Source organism: Epargyreus clarus, unplaced genomic scaffold, assembly GCF_041222505.1.
Source record: "Epargyreus clarus isolate Ecla_fem2 unplaced genomic scaffold, WU_Ecla_fem_2.2 ptg000014l, whole genome shotgun sequence".
Lineage (NCBI taxonomy): Eukaryota > Metazoa > Arthropoda > Insecta > Lepidoptera > Hesperiidae > Epargyreus > Epargyreus clarus.
Genome location: NW_027332222.1, coordinates 7,715,135 through 7,730,288, shown reverse-complemented (window position 1 = coordinate 7,730,288; position 15,154 = coordinate 7,715,135). Strand labels below are relative to the sequence as shown.

At 36.6% G+C, this 15,154-nt stretch overlaps 1 protein-coding gene across 5 annotated transcripts in view; it reads right to left on the bottom strand.

Annotated features, from left to right (window-relative positions):
- Positions 1 to 218: 218 nt before the first annotated feature.
- LOC140747400 (cyclic nucleotide-gated channel alpha-3) overlaps positions 219 to 15,154 on the bottom strand; it is a 155,037-nt gene continuing 140,101 nt past the window's right edge. For 2 of the 5 annotated variants that reach the window (XM_073079831.1, XM_073079835.1), the window contains exons 9-15: positions 12,345 to 12,537; positions 8,273 to 8,373; positions 7,575 to 7,724; positions 6,365 to 6,532; positions 5,387 to 5,531; positions 4,680 to 4,919; positions 219 to 3,049 (exon numbers count right to left, since the gene is read on the bottom strand). In XM_073079831.1, the coding sequence (XP_072935932.1) occupies positions 2,962 to 3,049; positions 4,680 to 4,919; positions 5,387 to 5,531; positions 6,365 to 6,532; positions 7,575 to 7,724; positions 8,273 to 8,373; positions 12,345 to 12,537 (1,085 nt within the window). In that variant the 3' untranslated portion in view covers positions 219 to 2,961. The remainder of the gene's footprint in view (positions 3,050 to 4,679; positions 4,920 to 5,386; positions 5,532 to 6,364; positions 6,533 to 7,574; positions 7,725 to 8,272; positions 8,374 to 12,344; positions 12,538 to 15,154) is intronic. The other 3 variants (XM_073079833.1, XM_073079832.1, XM_073079834.1) reach the window with 3 other exon arrangements.

Sequence of the window (15,154 nt, the reverse complement as noted above, 5' to 3'; positions counted from 1 at the left end):
AAATTAGTCTGTACTTTGCTACAAGGTATAATATTATAATGACGTCACTAACCTAACCATGTATAAAGTCATTCAAACCATATATATGCTTTTCAGCTCAATTACGGAGTTAACTGGCTTTAGGCAATCGCCCGATTTGACCATCACATACATACGAGCGAACAAGGAAATTAAATAAAAACTTATGAAAATAACAAACACAAATTGCATTATTGTAATCTTTTTATTAACAATAAAATGAATCACGTGCCATACTTAATTGATTTCCCGTTTTAGATCCACAAGCCTGGGTACTGCAAAATTCTAACCACATTCCATCTTCGTTTCTTTCAATCGTTCATCATTTTTGACAATTTTTGCAAGTTAAAATAATCACTTATGATTTATGAATTATGAATTTTCGCTTTCATTACGCACGGGTTTCACTATCAGCTATATTCGAGTAAGGAATTAAATGATAAAATATGTTGTAAGCATCTCTGCGTCGAGTGAAAATATTGAGCTTTGTGGGCGGTGCCTTTCAAGAACTCTTGTTTCTTTGCTGAAAACTCGCTTATCGCTATCGCTTAGCCGCTGATAGTGAAACAAGTGTAGTAATAACACATTGATACATAATATCATCTGAGAATTAAATGCCTACGTAGTTACATAATAAAAAGCACTTGCGTCTTCATTTAATTATATTCAATTGCATAATGCACTCTCTTACAAATTTATAATCGAGAAATATGTAAGAAGAAAAATTTATGGAATATATAACAATAAATAAATTTTTATTTACAGTTAAAAATTGTATTTCCTATCTATTAAGAAATTAAGCGTAGGTATATTGAAAATACATAGTTGTAATAAAGTAAAATACAGGTAAAAATAAATGGCATAAATGTTCAGTTTTTCAAACGCATTCCCAATACGTATGTTCATGAAAAATATGAAAATCGTACCATTAGGGTCTATTCACACGTACCACAACCGCAACATAACTGCGTGAATGCTTTATAATGTGTAATTTGAACATGAACCACATTTTGCCGTTCAAATCAACTGTGTGGATGATACTGTCATCCCAACTACAACGCAACCACTTGCGAGAAGGCGAATACTCTATAAAATGACATTTTTTATTACTACAAAGTTGGAAGCCATCATTGCTGACATTGTCGCTATGTGGTGTAGTTATTGTTACGTGTGAATAGACACTTAGAGGTTTTTAACGAGATGAAATTTCATGATGGTGTCGTTATGAAAAGCGTATTTTATTTTTTTATCGTCATTTCCATCGTGCTCGTATAGGACTCGCGTTTTATAACCATAGACTCGGCTATAATGATATCATAAATTCAACAAATTTCTGAACATTATAATGAAATGAAAGTAATACGAGTTACGACGAAAAAAACGTTATTCGACATTCAATATTAATTCACAGTCACATTTAACCAGAACGAAACTTATCAAATACTGTTAGCTTATAATAATTCGAACACTCGAGCGGAGATTGGCTTTAGTTTTCGTTAGTTATACATAAAACAACATGAATCAACCCCTCACTACCTTTCCTTACCCACACGTTAGCTCGTGGCTCAACAGAAACGTCCCAATGAAAAACAGCGTCTTATAACTAACGTATCGTACTGTAGATAAGTATTTACATCCTTACCATTGAATTATAAAATTATTTTCTTACGAATTGGTACTGGTTTATATTTTAAATAGTTCAGTATGCTACCATACCTGAGTTTACTTAAAAAAGTTCCTTAGCATTTACATTTTAACTGACGTAAGTAAGTGTCAACGATATTATAAACAAAACGTGAAGAACAAGGAATTTAAGTACAAAACATTCCTCAGTTTCGATTATTAGGTAATTTTTACATTAAAATATTTAACTACTTAAATATTATTTGGCAGTAGTGATTTTCGAATTACCAAAACGTTGTAAGTTCCTATTACTACTCTTATACATACGTAGGTAATACTCACTTTAATAACAAATTACAACATATATGTACTGGTCGATTTATTCGGACACAACTGTACCAGAATGCAGTAATACTTATTTTCAAGAATGTACATAGATTATATACCAAATTTATTGACAATGAAGGACTATCTACCGCTAGACTGTCGTAACAAACTAGGGAATCGTGAAAATATATCATAAATTGAACAATTGTATTTTGTGTTAGTCTTCCAGGATTTTACTATAATTAAAGCTCAAATTTATTCTATAAAACGACCGTTTGGGTAGTATAACGAAACGCCCCCAGTACAACCTTCGCCACTATTATTCGACACACAATTCGAGTTTACGAACTATAAGTTACATTACAACTTTTGTACACAAACCTCCAACAACTCGACATATTCCACCATTAGTAGATAACACCAGCTAAACAGATAAAACAATATCACAACATGAATTTCTATTCCATAATAATCTTAGCAATCGAATAAAACAAATTAGTTAACGTAGACACGAGGTATGTACATTGTACGTACGAGACGCTTAAAACTCGAAGAAACAGCGCCCTTTAGGACGATCCAGCAATTAAATTTCAAACTAACGATCAAGTATTCGTACAGCGGGCGACGCCGCACACACACTTAACACACTCGATGTACTTATACAATTTTAAAGATAATATTGTCTCTGCAAAATCTCACTCCACGAACACTCGTCAATTATTAGCGAGTCGTATATACTAGGTATATGTATATAAATTTGATAATGTTAATTCGTATTTAAATATTCCGTAATATTATTAATTCATCGTAAAAACACTTAGTTTCCAGTTCATTCGCTTACAGGATCCCGCGTGGGTTCGCGTCACGTCACGTCACGTCACGCCACGTCACGTCAGGTCACGTGACGGTGCGGCGCGAGTGAGAGCGGAGAGTGGCTCAGCACACGGAGAGATGCAGGGGCATGGGCGGTAGCGGCCGCGGGGAGGCGCGCCGTTAAATGATGCTCTCGCGGTTGCGTTCGTTGTCCTCCTGTGAGCTCACTGAGCTGCCGCCGCAGATTTGCATCTCGATTTCTTGCAATCTGACAAGGTAAACAACAATAATTAGCGATACTTTAGAGATTAAATTTCTTTCTTCCTAAATATATTAATACATTCAGTACTACCCGTTTCTATTTCAGTCTCGTAGTAGTTAGTCTGGATCCATTCTAAAATGCTTACATGAGGCATAAGCAATGAAACTGTGATTACCTTAAAGCAGAACTTTTAGGCTAAGTTTAATTTGAGGTTGACAACAAATGTCTATCAGTGAGCAGTGATCACTTCATAGGTATTATTAGATGTATGGTACGCTCGTTTGCTATGGCTGTTTACTGACGTATCTTATGCAGGATTAACTACAAACCCACGCGACGCTAAGAGCAAAGCTACACATGAATGGGATTCAATTTACTCTTGTATATTACATGCATAATATCTATCTGAAATTGCAAATATTTAACTATTTTGTTCGCAGTGTATGCATGCTTAAGGACAGAAAAGAGGACGTGATATTTGACCTATGCCTTGTCTATAATCTGACTGTCATCATAAATAAGATGTAATTTCAAGCCCCAGTATATCAAAGACGATCAGAATGGCAATCTGCCAAGATCTTATATGGAGATGGTTCATATTGCGCGGCGGAGGCTGGCGCACTTTAAAAATGACTCTGGCAGCGTTATGGATTTTAATAAGTCGACAACTTTTGGCTCAAGAAGTTTTGATCAACGGGGTAACTAAACTAAATGTATTCAACATTTAATCAGGTATATTTTTGCTTTCAAAATATCGAATATAAAATGAAAAACTTATACTTCCAAATTTACGCACCAAATATTCGTGCTATACACTTTTTAGGACAAAATAATATCACTCAAAGACGAAGACAAAAATGCCAGAAATGCCTTACAAGATCTCCAATATTCATAAGGACGTATCATATGACGGGTAAATCATGTAGACATCATCATGATGGACGATTTCCATCATGTTGTTTTGCGGACATCGTGGTGATGCTAAACAAAAAGACTTACTAACTAACGGGATACGTCCTGCTGCTGGCTGAGCTTAGCGGACATCGCGGCGTTTCGACGGTGTACAGCCGATCCCGGAGGCGTTTGATCTCGCACTCTGCCGCTGCCGGTGCCGCTGCTCCGCACGCTCGACGCGCAAGTCGCTACGTGAAGAGGACTTACTGACGAACTAGATACACTCATTCTGTTTACCTCTGGATCACTTTCCTTTGTTTCTGGCTGAGTTTAGCTAGCATGCTGGTGATTCTACACGAAGGGGGCTTACTGGAGAACTGGGCACGCTTTTTATGCTTACCTCTGGTCGACTTCCCACTGCTGCTGGCTGAGTTTAGCGGACATCGCAGCGTTTTCCGTCTCGACTGTGTAGAGCCGTCCCCGGAGGCGTTTGATCTCGCATTCGACGCGTCGTGCGAGTCGAGCATCACGCGCGCCGCGAGACTCGCCGCCACGCTGCCGCCACTACTTCGCGTACTAGTCATGCATGAGCTGCACGATGGACGCTTCCGAACAAACTAAATACGCTCCTTCTGCTTACCTTTGGCCCACTTTCCTTTGTTTCTTGCTGCGTTTAGCGAGTATCGCGGTGATTCTGCAAGAAGAGGGCTTACTAACGGACTGATAAGCTCTCTATGCTTACCTCTGGTCGACTTCCCACTGCTGTTGGCTGAGTTTAGCGGACATCGCGGCGTTTTCGGTCTCGACGGTGTAGAGCCGTTCTCGCAGGCGCTTGATCTCGCACTCGAGCGCGTCGTGCGAGTCGAGCATCACGCGCGGCGCGAGACTCGCCGCCACGCTGCCGCCGCCGGCGCCGCTGCTCCGCGCGCTAGACGCGCATGATGCTACAGGTGATGCTACACGAAGGGGGCTTACTGACGAACTGGAAAAAATATCTTTGTTATAGTTGGATGCTATTTTTTCTATTTCTAACGTCTTATATGGGAGAAGTATTTATATTTACTCTAAGGTGTTATCTTAAAAAAAAAGTGGAACGTCGTCAATTCCCAATGTGTGCAGAAATCTTATCAGAATACTTCACCATTCCAGCCAAAGTTAAGCTATATTCAAACATTCCCTTGAGAATATTGCAGGGAGACTTTTCATAACCTAGAGAATATGCCAAGTAATAATAATTAGCATACTGGGCTATCTCTGATCACTTGATACGGGTACTTAAAAATGTTCACCCCACGAAATTATTTCTGAATGACGGTGCCCATGTTACCTACGTATGTTTATTTTGTTATTTAGTGAATTTAATAATTGTAAAGCATTCTACATTTAGCAAATAATTGAAACTTTTGTATTATTGAAATTGGAATAATTGGCAGTATTTTGTGGAGTTACCTATAAAGCTGGTCCCGGTAGGAAGGCGGGTGCGAGGAGTGCAGCGGCGGGGGCATCGGGGCGGGCGGCAGCTGCATCTCCTCGATCGGCACGCGGCCACTGGTCTCCACCAGCCCCGGGGTTGACTGGCAACGCCCCATTGCCACTAAAACATGTACTTTCAGTTCTAGCGCATAGAATCGCATTACTGAAGATCAATTTGACCCGTTCTAGTCACTTTCGATACAACTACTTTCGATATATATTTCTACATTTATTACAAATCCACAATCTACAAAAATGTTCTCATTTATATCAATGTCTGTATTTCCTTTATACTGTATTACTGTATTTACTGGTAACATTTCAAAGATTTATTTTAAGGATCATATATTTTTAAGTAGTAAAAATAGTTAATTTATTTATATATTTTTACCACGGGTTTTGCACAGATATTCTTTATTAATATAAAATGAAATTCAGAATAAAATATAATCTTACTTAATACAGTGCACATTCTACCTTTGTGCTATCTTTCAATTTAAATTTTTCCTCAGCAATGTATTAAAGTCAAGCCGATAGGATCAGTGGAATAAAATTAAAGTATGAAACTGATCGTATTGCAACTATTAATTATATGACTGTAAATTTGACTTTAGGAGGAGTATAAATTTATCCTTTGCCTATTCATTTGGCAATTTATTTGATTATATAAATAGAGCTATGGTTTACGGATTGTTTATTCAATTTTTGAAATTTAAATATTCGAAAAGTAATATTAAACAAAAACATGTAATTTAGGAATGAACTTAAATTTTATATTTAAGTATTTGTTACACAATTTATGTGATTTTACAATTAAGACACACTATAAAATATTTATTCTTTGTTACTATTTTTACAGTATTTTCAGGTACTTACAATAAAATTGTGAGTCATTATCATGCTATAAAATTGTGAGTCATTAACATGATATAAAAATGCAATGTGACAATATACCTTTTTCTAAGGGCGCCTTCTTATACTTCTCAAGTCTCTTGACAGCGATCGATTCTAGACGGACTCTGGCGGCGGGGTACTCCTTGAGGACATCCCACATATCCTTCTTGCTCAGTACGAAGAGGTCCGAGTATCCCACGGAGCGAACCGACGCTGTCCGTCGGTTGCCTGTCGACGTGTCATCCACACACTCGGTGCCAACCGGTGTTCGGTCCACAACACATGAGCTGCCTAACTTTGTCTTCAAAAACTCCACAAAGCCAAGGCAACTCATGAGAATCGAGCAGACCGAACACCAGAGACAAAGTAAAAGAAGTCCATAAAACGTGGTCAGTCCGGAGAAAAACGAAAATTGATACCAAGATAACCGAGAGAATTAAATTTCAAACTAAAAAAAAGCCTTTCTATCGAGGTCCGGTAATGCTTCAAGACAAAGCGTTCAGGATATAAAAATTATCAAAAGAGAATAATACAAGATGATTTTATTCGTAAAGAAACTAAGCGATTCTACTAGTTGTAAAACGCCTATTATGGCAATGATAGTTAGAAAAAAAACCGCGTTCAGGTATGACGGAATCTTACTCACAAGTCGGTATATACATAGTACATTAAAATATATTATTGGGGTTCATGCACCAAGAGGTCACGCCAAATATATGAAGTAATCGGGGTGGATGCAAAGCGATCGGGGACACTGCCTTCAATACAACCAAAGGAGATGAAAATAAATAAACCACATGACGCGCAATGCTACTAAGTCTGAAAAGGGAATCTAATATGAAGCTAATTAAGTCGAAGTCAAAGTAAAGAAAGCTTACAAAATTATAATTAGAAGTCAAATGACGTACACAAAACAGTTTTGCAAGAAATTTGATGGAAATAATTGAGCTCAAAATGCGGAAATTGGTAAAAGAAATAATAAAATGTAGAAGCGTTTCCCTATTAACTGATTCATACAGGACTTTGTTAGCGCTCTTATGGACATATGTACCATTAGTACGTTGGTACTTTTGATGTGGAAACCACCAAGAACCCAGAAGAGCGCTAGCGTCCGCCCAAGAATGATGTCCCAAAACCTGTTGGTAGCGTCGCGGCCGCTCCCTCGGCCTGATTGCAGCGTCTCCTCGAAACGTTTGCGATTGCTTTTGAAAACTTTTGAACATAAAAAAGTAGATAATGGCGTGGCGTCTCGGGCCGTGGCGATATTTACCAAGTTGTTTACCTGCCGTGCCCATGTTCAGAATGGAAATTTCGCCAAAATAAGAACCAGCCTTGAGTGTCGCTAACACTGTCTTTCCATTGTCGCCTACCACCTGTAGTTTCCCTCGGTTCACTATGTACATCTCCTTCCCCACTTCGCCTGAAATAAAATTTGAATCTGAATACTTTTTTATCGTGCCATAATTTAACGTGGTGTTAAAGAAAACATTTTATTTAAGAAAGGTCTGACAATCTCGACGCCAGAAGAGCGATTATACCGGGGGTACGACATTAAATATTAAACACAACCCTTTTTAAACGGCGGCACAGTATTTTTTAACGAAAAGCTTGCGATTCCTTTTTGTGCTTCCAATCTCATTGTTTCGCTTGAAAATTTACGATTAATCGCGATTTGAGGTTTAAAAATACATAATACCCAATTGGTAAATGGTGACTTATCCACGTGGAAACGGTAAATGATTCGTATTATACGTAATCCTAACTTTGAAACAATTTCTTTAATTTAGTTTGTAATTGAAAATCTCACCTTCACATTTTTTAAGTGCAATATCGAGTTCCTAGAGTTTATAGTTATATCAAGCATTAAAAAGATAGGTCATGAAGTATTTCGATTGTAACATTTCTGACTTCTAAAATATCAAAGCGTATTGAAAGGTGCGGAAAGGAAAGGAAGTAGATAATACAAACCTTTTCTGCAGATATAGTCACCCGGCGAAAAAAGGACCGGTCGTAGTCTCAGCACCAACTCGCACAAAAAGCCCGCCTCCGTATTTTGAAAGATCTCCACCCTTACAACAAAGGCATATTTGAGTATTCAATTCAATTTGGACGTATTTTTAAACAGAATGAATACTTTCATTTAGAACAATCGCACATAACACAATAAAGAATCCAAATCGACTTGGCATAAGGCAGTAAAATTTTCTAGTGGTACATTTTGATAAATTCAAAAAAAATTTTAACAAAAAAATAAAACCGACTTCTATGACACTACAAAGTAAAAAATAATTGAAATAAATGTTGGTTTAGTACATATTTCTGAAGTCGGCGCTCAATATATTTCGTTTGATAACAGCGTGTCCAATATGAGCGCCGACTTCAGAAATATGTACTAAACCAACATTTATTTCAATTATTTTTTACTTTGTAGTGTCATAGAAGTCGGTTTTATTTTTTTGTTAAAATTTTTTTTTTCACCCTTTTTAGTGATGATATGCTAACGTTTGTATTAATATTATGTAAAATTGTATAAATGTGATCATGAATAAAGGTAAGGTCTGAATAGATACGGATTGGACCCACCCGCTCGCAGGGCGCTGCCGCGCCCTTCTCGCTTGGTTTTATATTGTCTTATATGTTCCAACCTAACCTAACCAATTCTTTAAGCTTTATGAGATACTAATTATTGGCTAGGTTAGGTAGGAACAGATAAGTAAATAAATCAAACTAGGTGGTAAAACTCTGCGAGTGAACCGGTCCAATTTACCTTAATTCAATAGTTAAGAAAAGAAAAAGGAGTTGATGGTCAAATTTTTCATCATATATCTCTGTCTAGCTACTTCATTACAATAAATGTCTAATCTATATACTTTACATGGGAGGCACCTCTGCATCATCAGGATTGAAGAATTGAAGGTCATATCTTCCATCATATGTCTCTACTCTAAGACCTTATCATATATTCGTAAGCTCCAAATGCCTAATTTGTTTGGTTGAGGCAGGAGGCACTTCTGCATTATCAGAGTTGAAGAGTAGAAGGTCAAATTTTCCATCATATATCTCTACCTATCAACCTTATTGAATATTCATAAGCATCAAATGCCTAACTTGTATGGCTGAGGCAGGAGGCACCTCTGCATTATCAGAGTTGAAGAGTGGAAGGTCAAGCTTTCCATCATATATCTCAACTTATCGACTTTATTAAATATCCATAAGTTCCAAATGCCTAACTTGTATGGTTGAGGCAGGAGGCACTTCTGCATTACCAGGGTTGAAGAGTTGAAGGTCAAATTTTCCATCATATCATGATAACCTAGACACTCAATGTTCATTTTAAGTTTCATGAGAATTGAGTGGGCAGAAGGTAAGTTGTCATAAAATATGTAAAAAGCAGGGGTAGTGATGATGAGTTCCACCCCATAACTTAAATTCTAATCATCAGAGCGTACTAATGTTAAGGTAGGAAAGTACCGCAATGAAACTCTCTTTCATATGAAAAAAAGAAAATTAAAATTGGTTAAGAAATACTCGACTTATTCAAGTTTATATGAAATCGGGTTTTTTCAATTTTCCGGGAAAACTGGCGGAAATTTTCAAATTTCCTCGAAATGGGACCCCCTGTGAAACTAGCCGCATACAATGGTGTATGAATCATGTCGATCGGTCGCGGCATCGCGAAAAAATCGCCGAACAAACATAAAAAAAAAAAAAAAAAAAAAAAAATATATATATACGGTCGAATTGAGTAACCTCCTCCTTTTTCGAAGTCGGTTAAAAAATAGATGATGATTGTATGACATGTGATATATGTGTGGTCAAAGCGTCGTTAATATATTTATTGTGTCTTAAAAAGGCTATAAAATTCTTTATTTTAATACTATAATCTAGAATCGAATTGATGTTGAGTTTGTGCAGATATATATCACTAGAATAAAAATCTCCTAAAATTGTTTTTTGCCTAGAATTAAAATAATAAAACCTATAACCTACCTCTCTGGCAAGTAGTTTACAAACACTAAGAATTGTATGGACTACTTTTATATATTTCTCACTGTGACAATAACAATTATCATTTAATACCGCGTAACTAACGACATTGCCATAATTCATATCAAGCATCACTGTTAGTTCAGTTCCCCTGTGTTTGTAATAGCTGCGATAACAGCGACACCTGGTTGTCGTTAACAGCGTAAAACATTCACAGCATCCGTGCAGCACAATGCCAATTACAAACTTCTAAAGTGACGTCATAAAGGGTTAATGTTATACAATGTTGTGATATGGAGAGTGAAATTGTTCAGCAATTGCGGACGCTTATGGTCCTCGTGAATGGGTGATTTTGATCTGGTGAATAAAGTGAAGAAATATTTTACAGGCGCCCCATAAATGACCATTGACCACGTGTAGGTCTGTAATTTGAATTACACGTAATTTAACAAGTACACAAAAGGCCAAGGATATTTTTGATTTCTGAGAACAGATTTCGGTGAACGCAAAATCAAACCTCGGACCTTTATTTATTGGTTCGGTAAGTAACCGTTGTGTTAGACAATCAATAATATATATATAATCGATTGGTGTAATTAATTTTGACAAGAGGATATGACACATGATCACTATTGAAGTTTTCGAAATATCCTTAGCTTCCAATGTATGATCATTATTGTCTATTGTCCTAAAACTATTGATGTTTTTTCCTTGGTAAATAATACGTAATGTCTTAATATGTGTACTTGCTTAAATAATTCAAACTTTATTTTACGGCATTTTTTTCAGTTTTTAACAGAATCATCTGCTTATATTAACTACAAACCAGCAGGCGACAGTCAGTATAACAAAGAATTTATTACCACATTGTCTTGGTATCTTAGTTTTATTACGTCTAGTATTGTTTGTATTTCGTGTAGCATTATTTTAACGATACATATATCAAAATCTTCTCATTTATTTTGTTCTTTGGTGTAAAAGATACATGATATTTTCATACTGACTGCACTAAAAACAATGCACTACTATTTTATGATGATTTTGCAATCTAATTTTCGATAGTAGCAACGAGTTTGACTGACAATAATTCAACGATAATATTGCTTTACTAATGAGACAAGTTGACTAGACTAGACTAGACCACTCAACATCTTAGCATAATAACATAACAACACACTTAACATCTGGTACATCATGTTGCAATTAGTTCCCATAAATAGTTTGCGTGTGATTGTTCTATTACATAAGACATAGCTAGACTATTAGAAAGCGACAAACAGGCCATGATCTTCTAGATCCATTTTTGAGAAAAGGTAGGTACTTATTATATTCAAAAGGTATACAAGTATAGCAATTTGGAGGATTTCAGAATTTGTGTTGGTTTCTAAATTATATTATTATGATGAGTAATGCATCTTTTACATTATGATTTTTATAACCGTATAATTGTTACTTAGTTTGATAATTTTGCATACATGAAATTAGACGATTATCCAAACAAGCGAAGTAAAAATTTCATATTCGCTAGTCTAAAACCAACAAAAAATTGTGGTGAACGCACAATAAACTGCGCCATATTGTAATGCACAATAGATACATTACGTAATGTAGGTTGTTCACGTCACATTCAAATGGGAGTTCGACTGAAAAAAACACGCTCGGAAGAGCCATTTGGCGACAGAAATTTACGGATCGTATAAACGAACACTTTTGCATAATTCATGGACATAAAAAATGAATGTTTCTGTTTTTAATTATACAACACGGGCATTAAGCGCGGACTGCTACTTCTACGCTACATTAGCGTGGATGGATTCATAATTTTCAAATCTGTGCCTTCGTTTTCAACGCTGTTAACGCCAGTATTAAAAGGCTTTAATGAGGTAATAGAGTTTGGTCTAATAGTTGCTCTTTAATATTTCTATCATAAGCAGTATAACGTGTAAAAGTACGCTGACTCTTTACTCCAAGTTTGAATCAAAACACGTCCAAATTTAATGATTAACTATAAGTTTCGAGTGTCTTAATTTCTTTATTGCTAAAACGGACATACCTCTTCAAAGTATCAAGATGGACGTTGATAGCGATTTCGGCCTTGAGCTTGTCCGGCAAGCAGGAGACCGCCTTCTCCTCGTCGGAGCACTTTTGAGTCAGCCACAAATAGTCGAACCACTTGATCACCTTCACCTGCAGGTGTGTTGGCACCCGTCGCATCCGCATGTAGGTCTTCACACCGTCTAATTTTGCTGCAACAAGCAATATTAATAATGTTATTGTTGACATTATATCTTAGGAATTGAACAAAAGTGTTGGAATTCAAAGAAACAATGTTGTTATTAGTGCACTTGCGACACGTCCATCTCTCGCCGCTACCGAAGAAAGATTGACTCGAGACGAATGGAGAGTTGCAATATCATATTTATTACACAAATGTTGGGTAGTACAAAACATCTTATTATAAAGACTTCGACCAACATACAATTAAATGTATATAAATTTACAGTACCTATAATCATAATGGATACTAATTAAATAGACTAAATAAAGAAGAGATTTCAAATAATCTAAGTTCTTTAAGAGAAAAATATATTTTCTATTGTAGCGCTAATGGATCCATTAACAGAAAAGCATAGCCCTTTTTAGTTCAAAGTATTTACTTAATGTAAAATTGTTTACGAATAAATAGAAGCTAATGATAAAATTCTATCGAAGACCATTTGCTAGTTAATTAATTATTATTTCTTGAAACATACTATTGACATGACGAATGTTTTTAGCATTTTTTACTTTAAATGAATAGCAATATTTGTACCACATTAAAAGTCACTCTCATATACACTCGTAAGTGCGATTAGCATAACTATAGGTGGTAAAATATAATTTTTCAATTCAAATTTTTAACGCTGATGCTGCTACTGAACGCAAAAACGCGATGCAGCATTAATGTAGTTACAAAAACGTGGATTTGCGATCGTACGATCGAACGCAGAAAATCGTTTATATGGCATTTGTGATGCATAGGTCGCTGCTTCAAATCGGCTCGAAGGACCATGAAAAGACGGTTCGTTTTTGTCTGAGCTTTGTTGGTAATAACGAAAAACTGGTTAACTGGGTTTTATTCTATGGATTCCTAATTATAATGCTAACTGGTTTATCTAATGGTTAATGGTATTAAATACGCTCTGTCCTTATTACTTGCTGGTTACGTACTAATTAATATGGATAAATTCTAAATTAAAGAAAGCGATTCCGCGTCAAATGCAACTATGCAAAAACGCGTAATCGCAATGTTCGAATGCGCAAATCCGAACAACGCCTACTTGTACCGTCAATGCACCTTATAAAGGTATTGCGTCCTGTTATATTAAATCTGTGTTACCATACCACTATTATTGACGGCCGGGGAAAAGCAGTTCACTTTGGCTTGCGAACCCACTCGCGCCCACTTTACTCGACATGTGTTTTAAGCTCTAAGAGTCCCTTGACAGCAACGAGCGACCCTCGACTCCCTTATGTCGCGGCGAAAATGTGAATGAAGTCTAAGGTTACTGTCTTAACACGCAACGAGCTATTGCGAAGTGAGAAAGTAAAACTAATCGATCGAACATGCAGTCCACCTGATGATGAGTAGCCACGACTAACACCATAAGGAACAGGAATTATAAAAGACAACCTCAGATACATAGCCAAACCGATAATCAATTTCATAGAGAACAGTAGTTTTATCTGAAGCTTCATTGCCACGTCTGATGACTAAGATTATCGCTTTAAATACATTTTTTTTATAATATAGGAGTAGCAGACGAGCATGCAGTTCACCTGATGGTAAGTGGCTACTGCCACCCATGGACATCTGTAATCAATCCCAGATAGGATGATATTCTTACCTGAGGTCGGCCATAGATGCGCCGCTACCCCTGAGGACTAAGCTGGAACGCCTCGGAAAAGTCTGTCTCCCTTACCACACCCTTCAAAACGGAACACAGCAGCGCCTAACACTGTTGTTATTAGATAGAAATAGGTGTGACGGTGATGCCGCCGGAGTCGAACCACAAAGGGTTCTACCACCTTCCAAATTATTACCTTCATATTAGTAAGTCAGCTGGTATCCGTACCATTTAAGTGAGACGCATGATGCTCCACACTAGGGATAGGTGTGGCGGTGACACTGGTAGAACCAAATCGATTCTATTTGCTGTTCAAATTTCGAATAGTCTCCTTTGACTAAATGGTAAATTATCAATTAGTTTCATGGCTAGATACTTAATTAAAATAAAACAGTTCTTCATGTTACATTGCAGTAAAAACATCAAAAATAATACATACGAGCACCCCCTTGTGTACTTCAACACGGAAACCAATTATTAAACTATGTAAAAGATAAAAAAACGCAACTGTAACAGCACGAAATGAAACGCTTAAAAGGTTAAACTCTACAATTCTATTAAACAGGGGTCGAAATTTAACTGTTTTCCTCATTTTGTGCACTGTAAGCTTAATCTGAGATTCCAATTTTAGAAAGCACGGAACACGTTTAGAGTTTAAGCAATTTCGTGTTCAAAGCTACAGCAGCTTTAAAACGATAGTGGGGGCTTTAGAAAAGTCGGTCCTCTAATTCGGTACCTGGAATTCGCAGTACTGGGAATCTCTAACCAAATAGTAAAATTTAATAAACAGGTATTTTCATGAATTTGACATCACTATACTACCGTTTTTCTAGGCTTTTTTCAGTGAAGTGGCAAACGAGTACATAGTCAATCTGATAGTAACTATTCTGTTACCAAGGATATCTGGATATAGGATTGAATTCTACCCGAGCTTGGTCAGAGAAGCGTTGCTGCCCCTGAGTTGCCACTAAATTAC